At 50.8% G+C, this 26,579-nt stretch overlaps 2 protein-coding genes and 1 long non-coding RNA gene across 8 annotated transcripts in view; all 3 read right to left on the bottom strand.

Moving 5' to 3' along the window:
* Positions 1 to 26,579, bottom strand: part of LOC137463838 (zinc finger protein 420-like) — a 426,927-nt gene that overhangs the window by 333,587 nt on the left and 66,761 nt on the right. The gene's annotated exons all lie outside the window — the stretch shown is intronic.
* LOC137463845 (uncharacterized) lies at positions 10,532 to 11,595 on the bottom strand. The gene is made up of 3 exons (XR_010993985.1): positions 11,447 to 11,595; positions 10,983 to 11,100; positions 10,532 to 10,605 (listed from the first exon to the last, which is right to left on the bottom strand). It is a non-coding gene; the product is annotated as an uncharacterized lncRNA (long non-coding RNA).
* On the bottom strand, positions 11,934 to 14,325 carry LOC137463840 (lysine-specific demethylase 6B-like). The gene is made up of 4 exons (XM_068175233.1): positions 13,356 to 14,325; positions 12,915 to 13,102; positions 12,646 to 12,766; positions 11,934 to 12,047 (listed from the first exon to the last, which is right to left on the bottom strand). The coding sequence occupies exons 1-4, from the start codon at positions 14,323 to 14,325 to the stop codon at positions 12,037 to 12,039; spliced, it is 1,290 nt and encodes a 429-aa protein (XP_068031334.1). The 3' UTR covers positions 11,934 to 12,036.

The following is a 26,579-nucleotide window of genomic DNA, read 5'->3' as shown; positions in this document are numbered from 1 at the left end:
CTAACATCAAAAAGGAAAGAAGGGTAATCGTGGTGGGTGACTCCCTCCTGAGGGGAACAGAGGGCCCCCCCATATGTCGACCAGGCCCACCCCACAGAGAGGTCTGCTGCCTCCCTGGGGCCCGGGTACGGGATATCACTGACACACTGCCTGGGCTGATTCAGCCCTCTGATTATTGCCCACTGCTGATACCCCAGGCTGGCAGTGATGAGATTGAAAAGAGGAGTGTCAGGGCAATTAAAAGGGACTTTAGGGCATTGGGTCAGGTGGTTAATAGGACAGGGGCACAGACAGTCTTTTCCTCAGTCCCTTTGGAGTACGACAAAAATGCTGAAAGCAATAGGAGAGCTCACATTATAAACGAGTGGCTCAAGGGTTGGTGTAATCAACAAAATTTGGGATTCTTTAATCATGGGGCAACTTTTACAGCAGCTGGCCTGCTTGGAGCAGACAGGCTCCATCTTCCTGAGAAGGGCAGAAGAATTTTAGCTCATGAACTGGCAGAACTTGTTGAGAGGGCTTTAAACTAGGTCTGAAGGGGGAGGGAGATACAGCTGGGTTGTCTGGAAGCAGGCTCATGGGTGGTAAGCCTGAGTTAGGGGTGAAATCAGCAGCCCAGCTGAGGTGCATGTACACCAATGCACACAGCATGGGTAACAAACAAGAAGAGCTGGAGGCCATGGTGCAGCAGCAGAGCTATGATGTAATTGCCATCACAGAAACAGGGTGGGACGACTCACATGGCTGGAGTGCTGCACTGGATGGCTGCAAGCTCTTCAGGAGAGACAGGAAAGGGAGAAGAAGTGGATGGGTGGCCCTTTACATTAGGGAGGGTTTTGATGCTACGGATGTTGAAACTTATGATGATGAGTCGAATGTCTATGGGTGAGACTTAGGGGGAAGGCCAACAAGGCTGACATCCTACTGGGAGTCTGTTATCGTCCACCCAACCGGGAAGAAGTGCTGGACAGGTTATTTTTCAAGCAGCTAGAGAATGTTTCTAGATCATCAGCCCTTGCTCTTTTAGGTGACTTCAACCTGCTGGACATCTCCTGGGAACTCAATACAGCTGAAAAGAGGCAGTCTAGGAAATTTTTAGAGTTTGTGGAGGACAATTTTTTGTCGCAGCTGGTGAGTGAGCCCACCAGGAGAGGGACTATGTTAGATCTGTTGTTTGTCAATAGAGATGGGCTGGTGGGAGATGTGGTGGTTAGAGGCCACTTGGGGCACAGTGATCATGAAATTATAGAATTCTCAATATTTGGTGAAGTCAGGAGGAACACTAATGAGACTTTTACATTGGACTTCGGAGGGCAGACTTTGGCCTACTTAGGAGACGTATTCAGAGAGTTTTTTGGGAAGCAGCCCTTAAAAACAAAGGAGTTTAGCAAAGGTGGGCGAGTTTCAAAACAGAGATCCTGAGGGCACAGGAACACACTGTCCCTGTGTGCCAAAAGACGTGTAGACGAGGCAAGCATCTAGCCTGGTTGGGCAAGGGGGATTTGAAGGAACGTAGGAATAAAAAGAGGATGTATCATCTTTGGAAGGAGGGTCAGGTCTCTCAGGAGGTATTTAAGGGGCTTGCTAGGGTATATAGGAAAAAAAATTAGGAAGACAAAGCTCAGTTTGAACTTAAAATGGCAGCTTCTTTAAAGGATAATAAAAGAAGATTTTACAAATATATCAATGGTAAAAAGCTGGGTAAGACCAATCTTTGTTCTTTATTAGATGTGGAAGGGAATTTAATAACTGCAGATGAGGAGAAGGCAGAGGTGCTTAATGGCATCTTTGCCTCAGGTTTTAGTGAGAAGACGATTTGCCTTCAGGACAACTGTCCTCCTGGGCTGGTAGATGGGGTCAGGGAGCAGAGTGGTGCACCCATTATCAGAGAGGAGGCAGTCAGAGACCTGCTGAGCTGCTTGGATGTTCATAAATCCATGGGACCAGATGGGATCCACCCCAGGGTGATGAGGGAGCTGGCAGATGAGCTTGTGAAGCCGCTGTCCATCATTTACCAGCAGTCCTGGCTCACCGGTGAGGTTCCCGATGACTGGAAGCAGCCCAATGTGACACCCATTCAGAAAAAGGGTGGGAAGGAGGATCCTGGTAATTCCAGCCCAGTCAGCCTGACCTCAGTACCCGGTAAGGTCATGGAACAGTTCACACTGAGTGCCATCACACAGCACTTCCAGGATGGCCAGGGTGTCAGACCCAGCCAGCAGGGGTTTAGGAGGGCTAGGTCGTGTTTGACCAACCTGGTCTCCTTTCATGACCAGGTGACCCTCCTGGTGGATGCAGGAAAGGCTGTGGATGTTGTGTATTTGGACTCCAGCAAGGCCTTTGGCACTGTCTCCCACAGCACACTCCTGGAAAAGCTGCAGCCCACGGCTGGGACAGGAGCACTCTGTGCTGGGTTCAGAACTGGCTGGATGGCCGGGCCCAGAGAGTGGTGGTGAGCTGTGCTGCATCCAGCTGGGGACAGTCACCAGTGCTGTCCCTCAGGGCTCTGTGCTGGGCCAGCTCTGTTCAATATTTTTATTGACCACATGGCTGAGGGGATTGAGGCTTTCATTAGTAAATCTGCAGATGACACTGAGCTGGGAGCGTGTGTCCATCTGTTGGAAGGTAGGAGGGCTCTGCAGGGACACCTGGAACAGCTGGATAGATGGCAGAGTTCAATAAGTTTAAATTTAATAAATCCATGTGCCAAGTCCTGCATTTTGTCCACAATAACCCCCTGCACAGCTCTAGGCTGGGGACGGTGTGGCTGGACAGTGCCCAGGCAGAAAGGGACCTGGGGCACTGGTTGACAGCAGGCTGAACATGAGCCAGCAGTGTGCCCAGGTGGCCAAGAAGGCCAATGGCTCCTGGCCTGGATCAGGAATGGTGGCCAGCAGGAGCAGGGAGGTCATTCTTCCCCTGTACTTGGCACTGGTGTGCTTGGCATTCCTCCCCTGTACTGGCAATGTACCTCAAGTGCTGTGTCCAGTTCTGGGCTCCCCAGTTTAGGAGGGACATGGAGGGGTTGGAGTATGTCCAGAGAAGGACAACAAGTCTGGTGAGGGGCTTGGAACTCAAGTCCTGTGAGGAACAATTGAGGGAGCTGGAGTTGTTTAGATTGGAGAAGACTCAGAGGTGACCTTATCACTCAACAGCTTCCTGAAAGGTGGTTGCAGTAAGGTGGGGGTTGGTCTCTTTCTCCTCACAGCAACTGACAGAACCAGAGGACAGTGTCTTAAGCTGTACCAAGGGAAATTTAGGTTGGATATTAAGAATAAAGATTTAATGGAAAGGGTGATAAATTCCTGGAATTGTCAGTCCAGGGAGGTGGTGGAGTCACCATCCTGGGATGTGTTTGAAAAAAGACTGGATGTGGCACTCAGTGCCATGGTTTAGCTGAGGTGGTGTTAGGGCATGGGTTGGACTTGATGACCTTAAAGGTCTCTTCCAACCCAACAATTCTGTGATTCTGTGATTGTGTGACATCACAGACCAGGTTGTGACATCATACAGTTGGCTGTGACATCACTGGTTTATTATGTGACATGACATAGCAGGATGTGACATCACAGGATGCCTGTATGACATCACAGAGCAGAGCAAGCTGTGAGGTCAAAGAGTGTGCTGTGACATTATAGGGTGGCTATGTTCCATCATTGAAGGTGTTGTGACATCACAGGGTGGGTCTGTGAGCCCACAGAGGTGCTGTGTGACATGCTAAGTGAGTTCTGCCATCACAGAGCAGGCTGTGACATCACAGAGCAGGCTGTGACATCACAGAGGAGGTTGTGATGTCACAAAGTCGGCTGTGACATTACAGGCTGGCAGTGTGACATCACAGAACGGGCTGTGAGGCCACAGAGAAGACTCTGCCATCATAGAAAAGGGCTCTGTGACATCTCTTCGCCATCCACCACTGACAGCTTTGCAAATCAGGAATTGTTTGAGCTGTTTTGCCCCCACTGCAGGACAATCATCCTGATAGAAGAACTTAATTGTGTTTATTTCTATCACAGAACCACGGTTGTCTAAAATCAGTTCTAGTATGGGAATCACTTCTGGATGCTGGACTAATCAGATGCTGCTGGGACATTGCACATAGCTCAGGGAAGAGTGTGATTGTTATTAAATTGTGTCCTGTTCAACCATGGTCTGTTGGCCATGAAGAGAAACTTTCTGTGCCTCTGACTCTCACCAGTTTCCGACCCCCAAAGGACACAAACCTTATGAGTTGTGGTTCCCACTCCAGCGGTGGCGCTTGGACCTCCCTCCATCCCCAGAGCAGAGCTCCCTTGTCCCAGAAAGTCCCTGGCAATGCAGGGATGAAGGAAACAGGACAGGCTGTGGGGATCAGGGGCAGGGCACGGCCAGGGATTTGGGGTGGTTGTGAGCCCAGGGCAGGACCCGGCCCTTGGCCTTGGTGAACCTCATCCAATTGTCCTGGGCCCATGGCTCCAGCCTGTCCAGATCCCTCTGCAGAGCTTCCTGCCCTCCAGCACAGCCACACTCCCACCCAGCTTGGGCTCACCTGGGAACTGCCTGAGGGTGCCCTCGATGGCCTCGTCCAGATCAGCAATCAAGAGATTTCACTGACCTGGCCCCAGTCCTGAGCCCTGGGGACACCCCTGGGTGTGACTCCATTCCTCAGCTGCTCTGAGTGCCAGGGGTTGGATGAGAGAAATGGTGGGGAGGGGTTGGGGACAAAGTGTTATTGATTGTCAGCCATGAAGGGTCTTGATTTTCACATCTATTCAGACTGCATTAGGAGGTGCTGGGGGTCAATATCAATCCGACATTGCTGATATCAATCTATAAACAGTATAAACTGGAAAAGAAAAGAGGACAAAAGAGTTCTCTCTGCATAGTTTTCAAAACAGTATATTCACTTTAAATACACTACTGAAATCTGTCTAATTCATCACAGAAGATTTGAAAACTTCAATTATTCCCATGGGCTGTTCTTGTTTGGAAGTTTTAAACAAATCTTTATGAGCCTTTCTCACTGAATTCCTAAAAGGAAGAGCTCAAGAAAGAATAGGCCTCTGGAGTAGTAAAATTCATTAGCAACCTCCAAGTGGCTGAGGATCCATCCCCATCAGAGCAGCGATGACCAGAAATGGGCACAGCTTTGTGGCTGCCCCAGCTCTGGGATGGGCCCTGGGCCTGGAGCAGGAGCAGCTCTGGAGGGCCCCAAGGCCGGGCTCTTGTGCTGGCCTGGGCAGATGGGATGGCAGCAGGGGCTGCAGAGCTCTCAGCACCTCAGCCCGAGGGGAGCAGGGCACCCAGGGAGCCTCCTTTGGCCTTGGCCAAGCCCCTTCCCCCATGGCTGGGGCTGAGTCCTGGCTGAGCTGCAGCTGCTGCTGTGCCCTGGCCAGGGGCTGAGGCCGTGGGGCCAGTGGCCAGAGCAGCCTGGGCTGAGCAGAGCTGTGGGGCCAGAGCCGGCTGGGCTGTGCTGGGGAGAGGCCCTTGGTGCTGCACAGAGCTCAGGGCAGCTGGCAGAGCTTGCAGGGAGCTGGGCTGGGCTCAGAGAGCCTGGCACAGAAACCATCAGTGTCCATCCCAGCCTGGCTGAGCGTGCAGGGCAGGACTCAGCCCAGGCCTTGTGGGGCAGGGCCAGCGCCTGTGCAAGGCATGGAAAACAGGCAAGTGCCCGAGAGAGGAGGCTGCTCTGTGCCCTTGGGGGCATGGACACAGCAGGAACACTCAGGAGCCCAAAGAGCCTCCATGGCTGTGCTGGAGACCAAGGCTGGAGCAGGGAAATGCAGGGCTGCTGCGCCATGGGGAGGGCATTGAATTCCAGCACACACCTCAGCTCTCTGATGGTCCCGGCACCATGCTGGGCCCTGTTTCAGGCTGGAGCAGAGCAGATGTTGATGGCACAGGAGCCCTGCAGGTGCTCTGTTCTCCCTCAGCTCCTCTCTGAGAGATCCAATCCCAGCTCGGCAGCTCAGGGCACAAGTGGCACTGCCTGTTCGAGGGCACACAGCTGATGTCTTCCTCGAAGGGGGTATAGGTTTTAATACTTGTACATTTGATATTATACAAGGACATTTTATTATCTGGGTCACTTGAGAACTTTAAAGAAACACCAATGTTTTCCCTCTAGGAACAGGAATGTCCTGGATGTGTACTGATGGCAGAATGAGGAGAAATATCTATCTACCCATCTACTTGAGTCACCTATATTCTCCTATTATATCATCTCCCTCTTCCTTCAGGTGTTTCCAGCTCTCCTGTTGAAATGGCCTTGTCTAATGACATCTCTTCACTAGACCAGCTGCATCTATGTACTTTCTGCTGCTCCCAAATTTCCTCATCTCGGTGCTCTCTGGTAATTCAAGGGGCTCTCAACTGGCTGGCTTCCTGCTTTGAGGTTCAGGGAGTTGCCAAATCTTTCTGAAGTTCCAATAAATATCACATTAGTCAACACCTTACTTACATTTATATCTATCACAAAATTACCTTTTTTTTTGTGTCTCTGTCTAAAACTGTTCCTGTATGGAAATCCCTTGGGGATGGGGGACATGTCAGATGCTGCTGGGACATCACAGAGAGCTGAGGGAAGAGCTGTGATGGTTATTAAACTGTTCAAATGTTCAACTTGTGTTTGTTGGCCAGAAACCTTTCTGTGCCTCTGAGTGTCACCATCCCTGAGCCCAAAGGACACAAACCTGATGAGTTGTGGTTCCCACTGCAGGGGCACTTGGACCTTGGCTCTGCACAGGAGAGCTCTTCATCCACTTTCCCTCTTTTCCTCCCTCTGGGCATGGAGGGAGCTCCTGACTTCAGCCTGTGACTCGTGTGTGCAAAGAGCAAATCTGGGCAGAATCGGGGCAGGGAGGGTTTGGGAGGCCTTGGGATCTGTGCTGGGCACAGAAGGTGTTTTCCATTGCTCTGAGACTATCTGCTGTGCAAAGTGGATTTAATATCCAGCAGAGAAATGACTTTTGCATTTGGTGGAGCTGTGCCTTCCCTTGGGTTTGTTGGCTGACAAGAAATGAACATCCCTCTGTGTCTCGGGCAGCTCCTTCTCCAGGGAAAGCAGGTGGGAGTTGGAGCCAAGGAGCTGAAACCTGCAGGTGCAGCCTGGGCTGGAGGGAGCTCAGATTTGCACAAGGCTGCTCTGAGTGCCAGGGCTTGGATGGGGGAAATGGTGGGGTGGGGGTAGGGACAGAGTCTGATTGATTGTCAGCCATGAAGGGTCTTGATTTTCATATCTATTCCAACTGCATGAGTAGGTACTTGGATTCACTGTCAATTGGAGATTGCACATATCAATGTATTAACAGAAAAAAAAAACCTAAACAGGATCTGAATAATGGTTTCTCACTGTCTTTGTAATTAAAATACATTCACTTTCAATATACTACTGAGATCTGTTGAATCACCCACAAAATATTTGAAAACTTAAATCAAACAATTCCCAGAGGCTTGGCTTGTTAATCTGTTCTGAATGTTAATGAGCTCTGGGACACTGAATTCCTGAAGAGCTGAAGGCTGAAGAAGCCTCTGGAGCAGTAAAATTCAGCAGCAGCCTCCAAGTTGCTGAGGCTGTCAGCAGCCCCCACTGAGGCCATCCCTGCCCAGAGACCGTGGAGGAATGGGCAGACAAGCAGAGCGTCCCTGGGGCTGGGGCAGCAGAACTCAGAGGCACCAGCGGCTCCAGCTGGGAAATGGAGTGTGGAATGGGGCTGTGAAAGCCCTGCCTGGGCTGTGCCAAGCAGCACACACAAGCCCTGACCCCCATCCCCCAAACAACTCTCTCAAGGAGACATTTAAAAAGAATTACAATTGTTTGTGTCCTCTGAGTTGGATGCACTGGAGAAATATCAACAAGAGATTCTCAGGAGCTCAAAAGAACAAAACAGCATTTTTGGGGAACTTAAAAAAATCAGAGAAACTTTGGCAAAATGTCTTATACAACATTCAATCAACAAAAAATGCTTCTCAAGGCATTAACTTGGCCCATTCATTCACAAACTCTAAGCCTGTTCAGTTTTAAGTTAATCAAAATTTGTAAGATGACAGAAATAGAAGAAGTAGACACAGAAAGAAAAAAATAAGATTTAGAGAAGCACACACAGAGCTACCAACTCCTGGATTCCAGCAGTGTTCAGACAGAAATTCCAAGTGGAGGTAGGGTCAAGATGTGTGCTTGCCTTGTGGTCAGCCTTAAATACCCCTTGGCGTTCCTGAGCCCTTCCCCCAGGTGGGACTTGGGGTCATTTGGTCACTCAGGAGCTGGGCTGGGGGCTCCAGAGGTGGCTGTGGAGCATTGCCTGTGCTGTGCCAGGGACTGGCAGACACTGCTGGGCTGGGATAGAGGCTCTGGGGGGATTGGGGTTCCAGGGCAGGGCAGGGCTGGGGTTCCAGGGCAGGGCAAGGCTGGACCTGCCCCTTCCTCCCCACACATGAAGTGTTTCCAGCCAACAATCTCCTCCAGTCTGTCACAACAGGCAGTGTTGGAGGTGGAATCCTAATTCTGGCCATGGGTACCTGCAGGAGAAGGACAGTTCTTTTCCATAGGAATGAAAGCCCCAGGTCTCAGCTCATTTCTGATTTGATTGCCTGGATTCTGTTTGGTTTTGTTGTTTCTTTGTTGCCTTGGTGTGCCTGCAGTGTCCAGTCAGGAGCAGAGTGACTCTTGCCAAGGAAATTTGTGGTGCTGTCACTTAATATTAAATCTGGTTTTTGCTGATCCCTTGCTGGGGATTTTTTCAGCGCTCTCAAGCCCTTGTTGGTAACAGGGTGAAGGAGCCCTGGCCCAGGCTCTGGCCCTGGGGGACACGGGGATGCTGCCGGGGGGTCCCTGTCCCCCTGTCCCACCCCCCCATAGCCCCGGCCCCCGTCCCCGTGTCAGGCTCTGGGGTCGATCTCGTGGAACATCCTCTGGGGGAGGCTGTGGCACCGGGGGCGGGGAGACCCAGGGGGACAGGGGACCCCGCTGTGCACGAGCAGCGTTGGACTTCTCTGGGGGAACTGGGAGGGGGGGCTGGGGTGGAGTGACCTCCCCAGTGACCTCACACAGCCCCTGTGATGTCACACAGCCCACTCTGAGATGTAACAGGCCACCTGTGATTTCATACAGGTGCCCTGTGATGTCACAGCCTGCTCTTTGAGGTCCCAGTCTGCTCTGTGATGTCACAAAATCTGCCCTGTTATGTCACAGCCCAGCCTGTGATGTCACAGACACCCTGTGATGTCACAGCTGCTCTGTGATGTCTCAGAGCCCTTTTCTATGATAGCAGAGTCTTCTCTGTGACCTCACAGCCCATTCTGTGATGTCACACTGCCAGCCTGTAATGTCACAGCTGACTTTGTGACATCACAACCTCCTCTGTGATGTCACAGCCTGCTCTGTGGTGGCAGAACTCACTTAACATGTCACACAGCACCTCTGTGGGCTCACAGACCCACCCTGTGATGTCACAACACCTTCAGTGATGGAACACAGCCACCCTATAATGTCACAGCACACTCTTTGACGTCAGAGCTTGCTCTGCTCTGTGATGTCATACAGGCATCCTGTGATGTCACAGCCTGCTCTGTGATGTCACATAATAAACCTGTGATGTCACAGCCAACTATATGATGTCACAACCTGGTCTGTGATGTCACAGAATCACAGAATCACAGAATTGCTGGGTTGGAAGAGACCTTTAAGGTCATCAAGTCCAACCCATGCCCTAACACCACCTCAGCTAAACCATGGCACTGAGTGCCACATCCAGTCTTTTTTTAAACACATCCCACGATGGTGACTCCACCACCTCCCTGGACAGACAGTTCCAGGAATTTATCACCCTTTCCATAAAAAAAATTTTCCTAATATAAAACCTAAATTTCCCTTGGTGCAGCTTAAGACACTGTCCTCGGGTCCTGTCAATTGTTGTTAGGAGAGAGACCGACCCCCACCTGACTGCAACCACCTTTCAGGGAGTGTGGAGAGTGATAAGGTCACCTCTGAGTCTTCTCCAGGATAAACAACTCCAGCTCCCTCAGTCATTCCTCACAGGACTTGTGTTCCAGACCCCTTGTAACAGATAAGAGAAGTCTCTTTGTTCATCATTAAACAGGAACTCAGGCAAAGGAAGAGGTTTTTTGTGAATAACAGTAAACCCGAGGATACGCTGACTCCTTAAGTTGATTGTACAACGAGGGTCTGGAGGTGTGTAACCATCTATGGAAAGATGGTTACAGGGTCATAAACCCCCAGCGAGGAAGAGGAGGAGAGCCTTCATCCAGACAACCACCAGAGAGCAGACGGCGACCCCCTAGCAACTGGAGGCGCACGCGCAGAGTACTCCCGGAAAAGCCACAAACGCAGAAGAAGGGGGAGAATAAAGGACCGTGGGAAAAGGGAAGCGGTGTGAGCCTTGGCGGAGCACTGACTCCCCGGCTGCACCCAGCGCTGTTTGCTTGTCATTGCTTGCTGTAATCAATAAAATTCTTTTTATCAATCCCTAAAGGATCAGACAAATTATTTACTTTAACTTATAACACCCGTTCCCTGCTCTTGCTGCTGCCCCATCTTCAAAGCCTCTCCCTCGGGCTCTTCCTCCCGTGCAGAGCAGCTCTCCTGGACAGGGACGGCAGATGGCACAGCTGGGAAGCAAAGGGAGCACTGAGTCAGTATGGGGACGTTTTCCTTGGCAGCAGCTGCACTTCCATCAGGGAAGGGAAGATCTCAGAGCCTCCCCAGGAGGGTTAGAAAGAAAAAGCAGCCGAGCGGGCCAGGCTGTGGTGAGCGCAGCCGCGGCGGGACTGTCCCGCAGCCCCGGCAGCCCGGCACAGCCGGCACAGCTCCCGGGCCCTGCCGGCACAGCTGCCTTGCCCAAGGACAGCCCCTGTGCTGGCCGGGGCAGCTGCACTGAGCAGCCCCAGCACGGGCAGGGCCCGCTGCTGCCCCGCCGGGCAGTGCCCACGGCCACAGCCCACGCCACCCTCAGCCCCACCCTGCCTCCCCGGCCCTGGGGCCTCACCCGGGCTCTCTCCAGCGTGGCAGCAGCAGGTCCCCGTTCCCTGCTCTTGCTGCTGACCTTCAGCTTCTCCCTGCTGGCTCCCATCAGTCTCCGGCTGTCCTCGAGGTCTCCACTGCAGCTGTGGCAAAAGCGGAGGCTCTGCAACTGGTTCCAAGGCCTGGCAGAGCTGCAGTCCCGGAGCCCTCTGTGCTCCCTGCCGGCCCCCTCCATCCCCTCAGCCCCGCCATGCTCTCGGCAAAGCCCCAGCCCCCTTCAGTTTCTTCAGCCCCTCACAGTCCTCTCAGCCCCTCAGTCCCTTCTGACCCATCCCGTCCCCCTAGACCCGCCACCCCTCGGCCTGTGCCACTTCCCTGTCACCTCAGTGCCACCATCGCCCTCGGCTGCCCCACAGCCCTCAGCCCCAGCAGCACCTCAGGGTCACCGTCCCTTCAGCGTCACCGCCCCCTCAGCCCCCTCAGTCTCACCGTCCTTCAGCAGCTCCTCAGGGGACACTGCCTGGGGCCACCGGCAGCTCCCACCGCTCCAGGGACACCCGGGGCTGGAACTGCTGCTCCGCCCGGCCCGGCCGCCAGCTCGGACCCAGCACAGGGACAGGGGACACAGGGGGCACGGGGGAAAAGCAAGAGGTGAGGGAGGAAGCAGAGCAGGGGAAGAGGTTAAAAAGAGGCCTACACCTATACAGATATCAATCTAGGTAACTAAACCCCCATATATCAATATAAATATGCCTATCTACAAATATAACTATATATATGTAAATGTAACTATACGCATGTATAAAGGCAACTATGGACATCTACAACTATAACTGCACATCGAAAAATATAAATATATACACCTAAAACTAAAAATAAATTAACTGGACAAATCTCTGTCGATGTAGATAGATAAATGTAACTACATAAATCTATAAATACAACTACATATATCAATAAATATAGCTATACACATCTATAAATATAACTAGAGAGAGAGGAATTCTACCTGCCCAATGGTCACAGGCTCTCCCTCTGTCTCTTCCTGGCACACAGGGCAGCCCTCCTGGACACGTTGATCACACGGGATCTGGGAAGCAAAGGGAACACTGAGACAATACTGGCCCTTGTGCAAGTGTCCCTTGAGCACCAATTGTCCTTCTGTCAGGGACATTAAAAGACGGCCTGAAAGGCAGACTCTCACTTGGCAATTTGAAGCCTGCTCTATAAAGAACAGGGATCCTTCCAAGTTTTCAAAACGGAACTGTGTAAAGTATTTGAGTATTCTAATAAAGTCTCAGCACCCACAGTGCAAATGGCACCCACGAGAGCTTGAAACACAGACAGTCCCAGGGACAGAGAGACCACAGTCCTCACTGAAATGGCTGAAGGCTGCTGGGGGCTGAGGTATCAACCAGACTGGGACACCCAGCTTGGTGGCACAACTCCCACAAGGTCAGGTTTATTCCCTGCTCTCTTGCCACAGCAGAGGACTCAGTGCCCAAGCCTCTGGCGAAGCGTGGAGGGCAGAGCTCGGGCAGGTTGTGCATGTGCCTTTGAACTAAAGGCACCAGGAAGCACCAACCCTGCAGACAAGAACTCAACTCTTCTCGTCTCCCTTCCTGCCAGAGGCAGGCTCAGAGCAGCCGTCTCACACCTCTCTAAACCAACGGGGGCTCTGTCCTTACCAGGCTCCTCGGGCTCTGGGGAACTGTTCTCGCAGCTCTCGGTGCCAGATGAAGTTTCCTCTGCTGCAGCCCGGTTCACAGGCTCCCCTCCTGAAGACTCAGGGGCAACATTCATATTGCCCTTGAAAGAACAATAGAAAAAAAAGAAAACTAAAGATCATTCAGTATTTTGCTGGAATCGCATCAAGGATACGGTTACTCTCCTTCTCCATGTAACAGCGTTGAAAAGCTTTCAGCCCAGCCTCTTCCATTCCCCTCCAATGGGTTACCTGAGCAGAGGGAGACCTTTCAGGCAGGGATCTCCTGATCTCCCGGATCATTTGCTCGACGGCAAAGCCAAGATCCACTGGTGGCAATTGCTCTTCACCAGGTGCATTCCAGGCTGAGCCGGAGGCCGTCGATGCTGCACAACCTGCACTGCCAGGTGGAGCGCTGGGAGCTGAAGTGCCCGAGGTGGCTGCAAGAATCCAAAGACATTGGTCACACTCCACAACGTGGCTCTGGGACACTGATCTCTGTTGCTGCCTTGGATCAACCATCACAGGAAGCAGGCAGGAAAACCAGGCAGAGAATCTTTTGCCTTTCTAGGTGCCCCTTCTAAATAAGCTTGAGAATTTTGGGCCGAGAATGACAGAGCCTTGTGGAAAAATACTCCAAGCAGTCACTTTTCATGACCTTTTGGAAAAGCAAGGCTACAACTCTTTTCCTACCTCGTGGGTCGTAGGCTGGGGGCTGCTGCTCCCTGTGGAGCTGCTGGAAGCTGCAGGGCTGGATCCTGAGCACCTCCCGGTCGATCGGAGGCAGCTGCCCCCCGTAGAGCTGCTGGAAGCGGCTGCGAGGCCCCTCCCGCCCGAGCGGCAGCAGCGGCTCCCCGTAGAAACCGAAGAAGCCGCAGGGCGGGATGCGCAGCAGCTCCCGCTCGGCGGGCGGCGGCCGCTCCCCATAGAGCTCCTGGAAGCGGCTCGGCCCCTCCCGCCGGGCCGGCACCGGCCGGTCCCTGTGCAGCAGGTGGAAGCCGCAGGGCGGGCGCCGGGCGAGCAGCGGCCGCTGCCCGGGGGGCGGCTGGAAGCGGCCAGGCCGGGGGCTGCGCAGCTCCCGCCCGTCCGGCAGCGTCCGCTCCCTGTGCAGCAGCAGGAAGCCGCTGGGCGGGCGCCCGGGCGGCAGCGGCGGCCGCTCCCTGGAGAGCGGCTGGAAGCGGCTGCGCCCGTCCCGCCCGTGCGGCAGCGGCCGCGCCCCGGGGAGCTGCTGGGAGCCGCGGGGCGGGCGCCTGCGGCCCTCCCGCCCCGCCGCCGGCCGCTGCCTGTTGGCCGCGCTCCGGCGCCTGATGCGGAGCAGGAGGTCGGGGCGGTCGCGGCGAAAGCAGGGGTTGCTGTAGTGGAGCCAAGCCCCGGCATCGCCCGGCGCAGCTGAGCCAACCCGGCCCGGCACCCTGCGGAAGCCGTAGCGGTAGAGCTGGCGCACGAAGCTGCGGAACTGCGTGGCCCTGAAGGTGTGCGGGGCCGGGCCCCGGGCGTCGCCCGGGCTGAGCAGCTCCCGCTCGAAGAGGGAGCGGTGGATGAGCAGCCCCCGGGCCCGGCTGTCCCAGCGCACGGAGCGGACGCGGGGGCTGTTCGCCAGGCGCCACAGCTTGGCGGGGAAGGCGCTGGCTCTGAGCCCGGCGGGCAGCGGCAGCTCCGCCATGGCGCCGCTCGCCGGCTGTCGCCACAACGGCCCCGGCGCAACGGCCGCGTGGGGATACCATAGGGACAGAGCCAACGCGGGGATTTGGAGCCTGGGGGTGCTGGCACCAAAGTCCTGCTCTTGAGAGGGGTGCAGGGACACAGGGGCTGTCAGAGGACAATGAGAGACAGGGGACATGAGGCCATAATGGGCCAAGCAAGATCCTGCCCAGCGTGGCAGCCAAGACATTTCCTCCCCGTGGCCTTGGCACTCCAGGGCACCCCAGAAAGGGCTGAGGAGTCCTGTGTGTAACCAGGAGGGATGACTGACATCACTGTGGGTCCCAGCATTCCCCAGTCCCTTGCTGGCCATTCAGTGCACACTGGGGCCGCTGGGCATGTGTGGAACATGGGGATGGGGTGCACAAAATTAAAGGGGGACCCCAAAGTGGAAGGAGTGGAAGCCAAAATCGCTGGGTGGAGACCCCCAAAACGGAGGTGTGAGATCCCAAAATGGAGGGAGGAACCCACAGAACTGGGGCAACGCCCCAAAAACCCACATGAAGCTGTTCTCTCCCTCCATTGTTTACCAACAAGAGTTCCATCTACCAACTCTAATTTCAGCAAATAATTCCAAGTGTTTTAGCTGAAACTCATTCTGAGCAAACTTTGTAGAAGTGATCACAGAATCACAGAATGTTCTGTGTTGGAAGGGATCCACCGAGTCCAATTCTGAAGGGAATGGCTTGCTGGCAGGGTCAGCACCAAAGACACCTCCACCAGCTTAAGGAAGAAGTGTCATTGACTGTAGGGCAAAGCAGCACAGAAGTACAAAAGGATAAGCTAAGCAATGCACCTGATTATTACTAGAAAAGATTGCCTGTAGGGATTCAGAAAGATACATCACCAGTTACCCTCACACTTGACCATTGTCCTGACACACACGTCAGCTGGGGATGCCCTGTCACACCAAGGGATGGGAGAAGCACTCCCAGTAACTGGGAATTCCTATGTGGTTCGCCCACCCTCAGGCGAGGCCGCCAACTTTGCGCCAAGTGAGAGGGCCCAGATTTTATACTGTTGAATAAACAAGCTACCACAGCTTCTAGTGTGGGAACATCTGGTTTCATCCTCCTCTTGGCCAGGGCTCAGGGAGGAACTAAGGGAGTTTGCTTCGAGCCTACACCTTCAAACAAATCCAGATAGAGATGTGATAAATGAATATGATTTGTGCCAATAATTGTAACTATATCGATATTTTAGAAAATATTTAGAAAATACTACAAATATAGGGATATTTACATGTGTAGACTGATACTTGTATAGGTGTCTGTGTATGTATATTGTTATATTGATGCATGTATATTGAGCTGTTTGCATCTCTAGTTATGTTTGCATATTTGCACAGTTGTGTAGCTGTGTGGTTCTGTTGCTGGGGTTGTATGGATTGTTTTAGTGCTACATTAATATTTGTATATTTATAGATACATTTGTTATGTGTGTATTATATATGTCATAATATATGTCATGAAACATGTAATATATATTTACAGCTCTATATTGTTATGGGTATATATGTATTTACTTCTATTTAATTATGTACGGAGTTGTATAGTTCTAAAATTCTATTTATTTAGTTCTGGATCTGAGAGTGATATTGATGTTTCTGTATTTGTATATGGGCTGTATGGTTGCACTAATATGTAAAAAATTTAATTGTTAAACTTTAATTCATATTTATGGATAGTGAGTTGTTGCAGAGGGTTAGAAGAAGTTATTTTTTAAAACTGAATTTGATATCTGTATAGATTTACATAACACACTTGTCACAATAAATTCGATTTTAATCTGAAATTGATATTTGTATGTTTCTATATTGGCAGCACAGGTGTAGCAATTTAAAACAGATTTCATTTTTAAACATAAGTTGATGTTTGTGTATTTGTACATTAGTAGTGCGGGTGTAACAATCTGCCATAAATGTAATGTTTCAACCGAAATAAGCATAGGTTTGTGCTACCCAAAGCCATGAGCAGATGTAAAGATGATGATGCTGGAGGATTTTGGCCATGAAAATCTCCAGCCATGCCCAGCACATGCCCCACTTGCACTCAGGCTGGGCAAGGGAAGGGCAGATTTGGGATGGCAGCAGAGCCACACGTTGGCTCAGAACTCGCTGCAAAGGCCTGCTGAGGAGACTCTGGGACTCCACTGGGAGTAGAACTCCGAGCAGGAGCCACCAGGGATGACAAATCCACCCCCATCCCAGGGCAGCTCTTTAGGCAGCGCTCCAAGTGTCCCTCTGAAGCTCGTCCTGGAGACCAGAAGCCAGCAGGGATCCTGAGCCAGCTCCACTGCCTTTGGCAGCACTTTGGCAAATGAACTGCAGCAAGGGGGAGGCAACAGTGACAGTGACTGCTGCAGGCTGGGGATGAAGGCAGGGCCATGGACACAAGCGCTGAGATGCTTCAAAATCCAGAAGGAGTCTGGAGAACTGGGAATCAACAAGTTCCGACAAGCACTAAAATGATGGAAGCCCTTTGTGTGAAGTTCCCTGAGGGAACTCCCAGTGGAGTTGCTGCTAGGATCAGCAGAAGCAGAAAGGAAAAATGCACAAACACTAGGAGATGATATATAAGCCTCATAAGAAATGGCTTCAAAATTTATAATGTATATTACTTATATCTTTTCTATTATGTTATGTTATGTTATGTTACATTATTCTAAATATATAATATATACGATGCATGAAATTTAATGCACATGTATTTTTGGACAATTTTATTTTTAATAGATTTTTTCATTTAAGAGAAATATTTGAAATATTCTTCCAGCCTGGGAGAGTGAAGATGCAGTCCAAAGCCTTCTGCCCACTCAGCAGTCAGCCCTGGGTGTGTGCATGCACACCCACCCACTGTCCTTGCTCTTCTCAGCACCTCGGGGCTGCTGTTTGCACAGAATTGGGATGAATTTAACTCGACAGACCGATGAGTGAGGTGTCCAGCTTGTTGTGAACACTCATGTGGCAGGGCACAACACAGAGCTCTCCAATCACATTATCACAGGTCCTTTCATTCCTGCTGGGCACTGAGGAACTCCTAAAAGCACCAAAGGCAAAGAAAAGAGGTGGGAAAATTTGGCATCATGCTAGTGCTGGTATCCTCATGGAGGAAAATCTGTTGGGTTTCTTAAGGTCATCAAAAACTACAAAAGCTGCTCAGTATCAGTAGCCCAATTGTGAATGGTTTTACTGACTTGGTGAAACTGGAGTGCTGACTGTGGACCCTGGTATTTGTTAAAATCAACTGCCTAGACTTGAGAGTCTTCCTATCCTTTATTTTGAAATATGAGAAAATAGCTGATCTGTACAAAAATGAACAACTCTACATACACATCCCTGCTGGGATTCTCTGAGCTCTCTGGAGCATGATCCAGGCAAGGGCTGCTTCTCCTGCCTGAAATCTCCCCTCCTGCCTCTCTTCCAGCACATCTCTTGGAGAACATCCCCGATCGCCACCTCCTTGAACACAACTTCCACTTTCCAAGTTCCTTACTGCAGGCAGGTGAGAAAAGTAGCCACCCCTTAAACCAACTGCTTTCAGCAGTCACAGCCCTGAAATATCAATCTCCTTCCTTAGCCTGCCACTGGGAGCTCCCACCAAGAGGCCTTTTGTCCAAGGATAGCCACAGAAAAGCTCGAGGAGGGAGCAGTTTGAAACACAACTCCTTCAGAGATTAAACCTCCCTTTATCAAATGAACACACACCAACCTGTCCCAAAGGGAAAGCAGGCATGAAAGAAGCTCCTCTCCCACAACAGCAAACTGTGCTTCCTTCTGTTCCAGTTGGAGGATGGAGGCCATGGGCTGTTCCTCAGTTTGGGAAGGAACCCTGGGAATTGGCCTGATCTGGGAGGGCAGCAAAGGGAAGTCCCCCAGAGAGAAGGCAAAGATTCTCTAGAATCAATAGATTATGAAAATATTTCTGCAGGAAAAAAAAATTGAAGCAGTTGAAAAATTCCCAGATGGGAATTTATGCTCCAATTTGACAGCCCCTAAGTCTCTGTGGTGTGTCAGGAAGCTCAGGAATGAACCTGCATGGCTCAGATAAACATCGTTGGTGTCCGTCCCCCAGAGCACAAGCAGCTCCCCAGCAAGACTTCAAGACTAAAGGACAAAGCTCCCCCCTCCAGCTCTCCACAGCAGCTCTAGGGAGTCTCTTTCCTTCTCCGTGAGAACAAATGCCCAGACCAGGACAGAGTAGTGAGACGCAAAGGACTAACACTGTAATAAACCTGCACACTGCAACCACAAAGGCTTTCAGAGGCTTTGAAGGATTCAGATTTTCCTGACTTGCAGCTGAGTAATTTCATAACTGAAAAAAAGTTTTGGGGAAGAAGACATTCAGGGTTCTGTTCTAGCCTCTGCTATGGTTCAATGACAAAAATATGGTCATGTACATTAATGATTTGTGCTTTGCAAGAAAACATAATTCCAGGAAAAAAGGAATAATATTTCTATATAACATGTAACAGCAGTCTTATATTTTTCCAGTAGGATGGCTCACAGGAGAGGTCTGCACACACGAGAGCAGGCTCTGATGTGGTATTAACTCTCCTTTCCCTGTTCAGGGTCCATGGGGGGAACAGCCAGCATGCGGTGTGGAACACAGCCAACCTGGGCAACTGCCACCGAAAAAAATACATCTGCACCGATGAGGGGCAAAATGAGGTGACAATCCATCAGCACCAGGACCTCCCCCTGCCACAGGGGAAGAGAGAGACTCCACCATCCTTAACCACCAACGGGAAAGCAGAGTCCCTCAACACTGCGAGGACCTCAGTGTTGCAAGAGCTGACAGAGCTGGAGAAGCAGATGGAAATCATCAAGCAGGAGCTGCAACTCGCCATGGACAGGAAATCAGAGCTGGAAGAGTATGCACGGACAAACAGAACTGCAGAGCCCTAGGCCAGCATACCTGTGCCCTTCCCCTTTTCTCCCTTTCTCCCCTTCCTCTGTAAAATTTGTAACACGCTTTTGGAATGCCAGAAAGGGGTGCAAAAATAAACCAGGCAATAAGCTCTTCAGGAGAGCAGAATTGCAGCAGCCCACAGCCACTGCCACCCTCCTGAGTTCTCCTCCGTTCACAGCAAGTTTCTTATTCTCCTGGAAAGCACCAGCCATTCCCAAGGGACTGGAGAGACAAGGAGCATCCCAATGAGAGTTCCTCGTTTCTTCACCTGACAGTACAGTGAGATTCCACTTTCTTAGCCCTTTCTCTGCATTAATTTAAAACAAAGAAAAAGATACCAAAAAAGGTTTAAACCCTTGCCAATGCCAAGGGACATTGGCAGTACGTCCCTTTGTTGGTACATTTTTGTTGTGTTCTGTGTGGGTCTAGTCTCTGTTCATGGGAAGGCTCCTCACGGATGCCTCTTTACAGCAGGTCCTGTTCTGTGTTGGCAGTCCCTTCCCTCCTGGCACAGGCTCACCTGACAAATTCCTGGTGGCAAACCCACCACACACCATTCCTCAGCTCTGTCAGCACAAACGGAGGAGTGGCTGCTCTGAGGCTGTGGTGAAGGAACTCACCCAGCTTAAAATAACTTGGCAATAACCAAACTACCACTTCTGTCTGCCTGTAAGCCTAGGCTGGGCTTCCACTCCCTCCCAGAGAGAAGCCGTGCAAACACTGCACTGACAGGTGAAGGGATGGATTCACAGTGGCATAGGACAAGGATGAGAAGGGAGAGGGGGCACTATTATAAATCAGTGTTTACCTCAAAAAGTGAAATGTTTGCCAGTTGGAAACTACTCCCTTAACATTCTCTGTCTTAAGATGACAATAAGGTCCTTTCTCACAGGTGAGGTGACTAAAGGGGCTCTGGACCATGATTTATTCAGATACCAAGGTCCCATCAAAACCAAAAGGAGTCACCAAAACCAACCCCTGGGTGAAGAATGAGAATTGTGATTTCAGCAGCAATGTACCGAATGGGTGAGGAGGGGAAGGAAGTGTAAGCTGTTCAGCATCTGAATAAACACTGCATCAACCCAACTGACTGTGTTTTTTAAATATGTTTTCTACCAATTTTTAAAAACCATTTCCCAACACATCCTGTATTACAGAGAAAAAGAAAGTTTGTAACGCTGTCTCTTAACTCTTTGCTGGGGCTGCAAAGTTCAGGCTGCTGTTCACAGCTGTAAAAGGAACTCCTGCTGCTGTAGCCAAGGTGTTTGAAGATGCAGACAGTTTATTCATGAGCCAGGTCCCGGTGCAATGAAGAAGCATCTGTACCCCAAAATCTACCAGCAGCATTACCACATCATTCCTTAGCCAACTTGCTGCCAGAACCTGTAACCCCGGGAGCAATTTCCAGGGAAAGGGGAGCGGGTTCTACTCTCATTCCTTCTAACAGCTCTTACACCATGGCAGGAACTCTCAGCAGCCCAGGTTCCCCTTGGAAAGGCAGGATGCAGTGCTCCTTCTCACTTCTCAGGATTCCTCATCATTTACAAGGCTTTACTCATATATTCTGAATGTTTTCCCCAAGATAATGAATAGTGTAAGAGCCTGTAATGAACTCCTTTTACTTTGTATCTGGTATTTCCTGCAGGGAGGGGATGGAGGAAGGCAGGAGATTCCATGCTTCAGGGAAGGGACACCCATGAGACAAACCTCTGAGAGGTGCACCTTCCAGGCAAATTTTACTTAAATACTACTGTTTACTTAAACACTACATCCCAGGAAGAAATGTCACAAATCAACAAGTTCCCATTTTGATTTTAGGAACAGGCTTCAAATGCTCCAAGCACAGGGAGCACCGAGACTCTAAGCCACACCACATCCCTGCCAAAATTCCCAGCAGCCATGACAAAATGGCTGCAGAAATAATGCAGCGTCCTGGCCCTCCTGTTGTGACAGGAATAAGCTACTGGGGATAGAGCCAAAGGGACAAAAGTTGTTCTAGCTGAGCATATCTTGAAAGGAGAAGAAGGAAGAGATCAAGTGTCTCTACTGTAGAAGTTTAAAGCTTGTGAGAAATGTTTCCAAGAACTGGACAAAGGATGGGAGAGCAGACAGTACCAGAGGCAGGAGAACCAGAAAAATAAACCAAAGAACAGCTTTAAGAAGAATTTGTACATAACAAGGTCAATCTTTGTGGTAAAGCTGCAGCAAAGGAACCACTAAAAGCCTTTTTCTGAGAAGGACAATGGCAGCAATGCTTCAGCCTAGGGGAAGGTGAGCACATCAACCAGGGCTTGTCAGTGGAATGCTGTTTTCTAAGGGTCTCCAAGATCTCTCCTTTCTCCTCTGGTGGATATTCAGACGTGTTTGTTTGGGGTAGGGTTTCCTAGTGCACCAGCCCTCGAGGGTTCTTGCCCTGACTCAGGAAGGTGCACAGGTACCTAAGGAATTGCTCCACTTAGTCTACAGATTAATTTCCTTTGTCTCTGTTGGGCCTGTTAATTGGGAAACACTTCCCTCCCAGGAGCAGTGCCATTCCTTGATGGGACTTAATTAGCATCCAAAGCAGAGCCCTCAAATAAAGCTCTCACTAATCTCTGCTGCAGCTCAGCTTCCATCCCACCAAGGCAGCACTTCAGCTGCACGTTCCCGCCTTGGCAGTGTGAAAGCAAGGGATGGGAAACTTCCTCTCAGGCACAAAGAGCACACAAAAACTGAGGGCATGACCAAAAGGACAGGGCCAAGAAAGGAAGCAAGATCCAGAGTGTATTTCTTTGGAGACCCTGAAGGCTCCTCCCAGAAGACACTGCAGCTCAGGCAGCAGAGGCTGAGAGGGAGGGAAGGAGGCTGGCTCAGCACCAGCAGGGGCTCTGAGAGGGCCTCAGCCGATGTAGACCCTGTGGGAGTCGTTGGCCCCGAAGGCCGCGTTGCACTTGGGGCACTTGCGCTGCCGCGTGTCGTAGCGCATCTTCACACACTCGAAGCAGAAGACATGGAAGCACCTGGTGAGCACCGCGTCTTTCTTGCGCATGTTGCAGCACGGGCACGTCAGGCAGGCCTGCAACACACAGACACACACACAGACACACAGACACACACAGACAGACACACACAGACAGACACACACACACACACACAGACACACACACACAGACACACAGACACAGACACACACAGACATACAGACACACACACAGACACACACACAGACACACACAGACACACACACAGACACACACACAGACACACAGACACACACTCACAGACACACACACAGAGCTGTGAGGGGCCCTGCAGCCCAGCTGCTGTGCTCAGAGATGTCTCAGCATGTTGGTACTTCCATTCCTCAGAAGGACAAGGTGGTTTCTCCAGTGCCAGAGTACAGATGAGAGATGTCATACACTGAAAGTGTGCCTGCACACCTTCTGACTAAAGTAAAAAGGGAAGCTGAGGGACACAGACACTCACCTTGTAATCCTTGATTCCCTCCATCAGGATCTCATCACAGTTGGGAACCATGTCAGGCTTCTTTGTGGTCTCCAGCTTCCTGCGCAACCTAGAAATATCTTCCTGCGGAAAAACAGGAGACCAAGTGAAGGAGCAGTACATTCTCTGTCAGCTTCTTCAGGGACTAAAGAGAAAGTGCACCTGGCTAAGAAATGCCAGCCATAGTTTCATCCCCTATAATCCAAGAGACAACATGATCATCTGATGCCACAAGTATTGTCAGTTATCAGGGGACAAAATCTGAAAGAGCCAAGACCCGATGAAGCCAAAGTCAAAGTGAAACTGGATACCAAGAGCAGTTCAGCTGAAACCCTCTGCAAGCTCAGTGTACAAGGAGAAGAACACTAAAGCAGACAGATCTTGAAGGATTGTGCATAGGGTATATACCTCAGCCCTTTTGAGGTTGAACAACTCCTTCTCTCTAGTTGCTGTGTTTTCCACAATCTCCTCCTGAAAATCATGTAACTTCTTCTGAGCCAGCTCTAGCTGGGCCTTCAGATCATCTGCAAGCTGGGCTGCATCCATGGCCTGAGAAAGAAAACCAGTATATAAGGACCAAGCACAGAAGAACAGCTCTAGTGGTCTCTAGTCCCTTGTTCTTACCTTATTATCAACAAGTTCTAATCATTTAGCTTCAAGAGTCCTTTGGGCAGAGCCAAACCTTGGCACACTGCAAGGCACATCTCTTACAAAATCACCAATGATCATCCAATTCTCTTCTTAACCTATTTTCAGCCTTCCAGCTTCCATGTCTTCTCTATTAAAGTGTTCAGAGGCAGTTCTATCTCTGTACTAGACAGAACTACACGATACCTATTTCTAACAATCTCTCTTCACCAGTTCTCTTCTGACTTTATAACCAAGTGCCCTTAATACCACAAGTTGTCCTACTAAACACAGGTCACTGCTGAATTCTCCCCAGCTCCTCTTCACAGGGATATTCCTGCTTTCCTTTCTGCCTGTTTTAATGTAATTTCTGCATTTCTACTAAAACTTAACAACAAAGGCAGCATCAGCTCTAAACTTAGACTTATTTTACTGGTAACACTGGTTACTTTACTCGTCTTAGGCATTTGTTGAAAGTGTTCACATTCCCCAGCTGTATTTCCTTTTGCTTATCCCATCTTTGCTACAAAAGCTTTGACCCCAGTTCATCTGGCTGCTGTCTCTCTCTTCACCACAGGTTACACAGAAAAACATATGACCTGCTTCTCCTTATCAAAGGAAAACATCAGTCTCCAGTACTTTAATCATAATTCTCTCCAGGACTCCTCAGCCTTCTGATATACTCATCCAAAAGCAGGGAATACCAGGTTCTCTAATCCCAGTGAGAGCTCAGAGCCTTCCATGCCTCCCACAAGGCAGCAGCTCCACCTCACAACCCAAGAGGAAACGAAGGCATCGCTCACCTTGCGTTTGCTCATCTCCAGGGCCTGTGTTCGCAGACCCAGCTCCTTCTCTCCCGTTCCAGTGCTGCTCTGCAGTAAGTGTTCCTTCTCCTCCAGCTTACGTACAACCTGCAGCTGGGCATCCACCTTGGGAAGGGAGACAGAGGGAACAGAAGGAATTAATGTATGCTCTGTGGGTCTTCAGAGCTGTCATTCGAGCTGCAGGCTAAAACTACCCCTGCTTCCCCATCACCAGGGAGCACACATTCTGCTTGCCTTTTTCTCCCTGAGCTGTGCCTGTATCCAAAGAGCTGTACCCAGATCTCTATGGTCAACACTTTAAAGCTCAGCAGTCAAATATTTGCAACAAAGATTTCTTAATTTTTGGACAGTGGCTTAAAGACTTGCTGCAAGGCAGTGAACAGTTCCACAGTGGTTCCAAGGACGACAGGATACAGAGTCATAGAATGGCCTGGATTGGAAGGGACCTTAAAGATCATCTAGTCCCAGCCTCCCTGGGATAACTTCCTCTAGGGCATGTGTTGTAGATGTCGGCGAACCCAATGGGAAGAATGATGATGTCTGACTTAGTTCAGAAGGCTGAATGATTTCGTTATTATAATTATGCTATGATACATTAATATACTATATAAAAGAGGATACTAAAAACTACATGCTACTCTCTCTAACCATCATATCTCACTCCCTCACAACTCGTGACCCTGTTCTCCAGAGTCCAGACACAGGTGGATCCAATTGGCCATCAGGCCCAAACAATCCACCGTGATCCAACCAGGCATTCGCTCTAGGTAAACAATTCTCCAAACACATTCCACATGAGAAAAACAAAGAGAAGAAATAGAAATTGTTTTCTCTTTCACTTCTCTCTGTGCACCTTCATAAAAATCTTGAGAGAGAGAGAAATGTGCTTGCCCCATTTTGGGGTCTCTGCTGAGGTGTGCAGGGATCCCTCACGAGGCACACAGGGATATTTCTGGCCTCTCCTAAGGTGTGCAGGGATCCCTCGTGAGCTGTGCGTCAGGGTAAATGTGAGGGGTTTTTTTTACTCTTCTCAGCACAGCAAAGGGACACTTGGCCAAGGTTTTGCAAGGTTCCTGTCTTTGAGCCGGATCTGGCTATCCCAATATCCCAGCTCTGGCTATCCCAATATCCCAGCTCTGGCTATCCCCATATCCCAGCTCTGGCTATCCCAATGTCCCAGCTCTGGCTATCCCCATATCCCAGCTCTGCCTATCCCAATGTCCCGGCTCTGGCTGTCCCAATATCCTGGCTCTGGCTATCCCAATATCTCAGCTCTGGCTGTCCCAATATCCCAGCTCTGGCTATCTCAATATCCCGGCTCTGGCTGTCCCAGTGTCCTGGCTCTGGCTATCCCAATATCCTGGCTCTTGCTATCCCAATATCCCAGCTCTGGCTATCCCAATATCCCAACTCTGGCTATCCCAATGTCCTGGCTGGCAGAGCTGGGAAGGAGGTTCAGAGGCTCAGAGCCAAGGAAAGGGGGTGCAGGGACTGGGAGAGCTGGGATGGGGTGTCCAGGGAATCCTGTGCCCAGGAAAGGGGGTGCCAGGGCTCCTGAGTGTGAGGAAAGGAGGGGCTGGGGGCTGGGAAAGGCAGGAATGGGGGCCCAGGGGTCCCAGGTCAGGGTAAAGGGTGGGGCTGGGGGCTGGGAGAGGCGGGGGGCCGGGAACAGGTTGTGTTGGTGCCGGATAAGGGGCTGCAGGGGGGTCTCAGTGCCGGGCAAAGGGATAAAAGGGTGTGTCAGTTCTCAGGAATGGGGGTGCAGGGGGTTCTCAGGGTCACAGAAATGGGGGGCAGGGATGTGGAGAGGTAGAAGGGAATTCCAGGGGGTCCTTAAGCCCAGGAAAGGGGAGTCCAGAGTTTCCCAAAAAGGGGGAACCAGGAAGGGGACACCCGGGGTGTCCGGGAAGGGGGAGTTCAGGGGGTCTCTGGTTTTGCACAAAGGTCGGGCTGGGGGCTGGCAAAGGCAGCAATTGGGGTCCAAGGCGTTCCAGGGTGTCCCAGGGTCAAGCCCAGGGGAAGTCTGGAGGCTGGGAGCCATGGGATGGCGGGGAAAAGGGGAGCAGGGGGCCCTGATGTCCGGAAATGGGGGATTCAGGGGTGTCATAAATGAATGATCCAATTTATTAATTAAAGAAAGTTGATTAAATTGTCCAAATATAAATTTAGAGAATAACAATGAAAAGCCACTATCAAAAAAGGTCAGTGCCGAGCCCGGGATCAGCGCTGGGTGAGACACAGGCTTGACCACTACAGCATAGGGTCCCCTATGTTCACCCCAACTGTTCTGTCCAAGTGATTTATAGATGGTTTTTCTTGCCTGAGGCAAAGTCTCTTTCTTCTTTTCTGGGCTGCACCTATTCATGTGGAGT

This window comes from Anomalospiza imberbis, chromosome 30, assembly GCF_031753505.1.
Source record: "Anomalospiza imberbis isolate Cuckoo-Finch-1a 21T00152 chromosome 30, ASM3175350v1, whole genome shotgun sequence".
Lineage (NCBI taxonomy): Eukaryota > Metazoa > Chordata > Aves > Passeriformes > Viduidae > Anomalospiza > Anomalospiza imberbis.
Note: the sequence above shows the minus strand (reverse complement) of the source record. Positions and strands in the feature narration are given on the sequence as shown.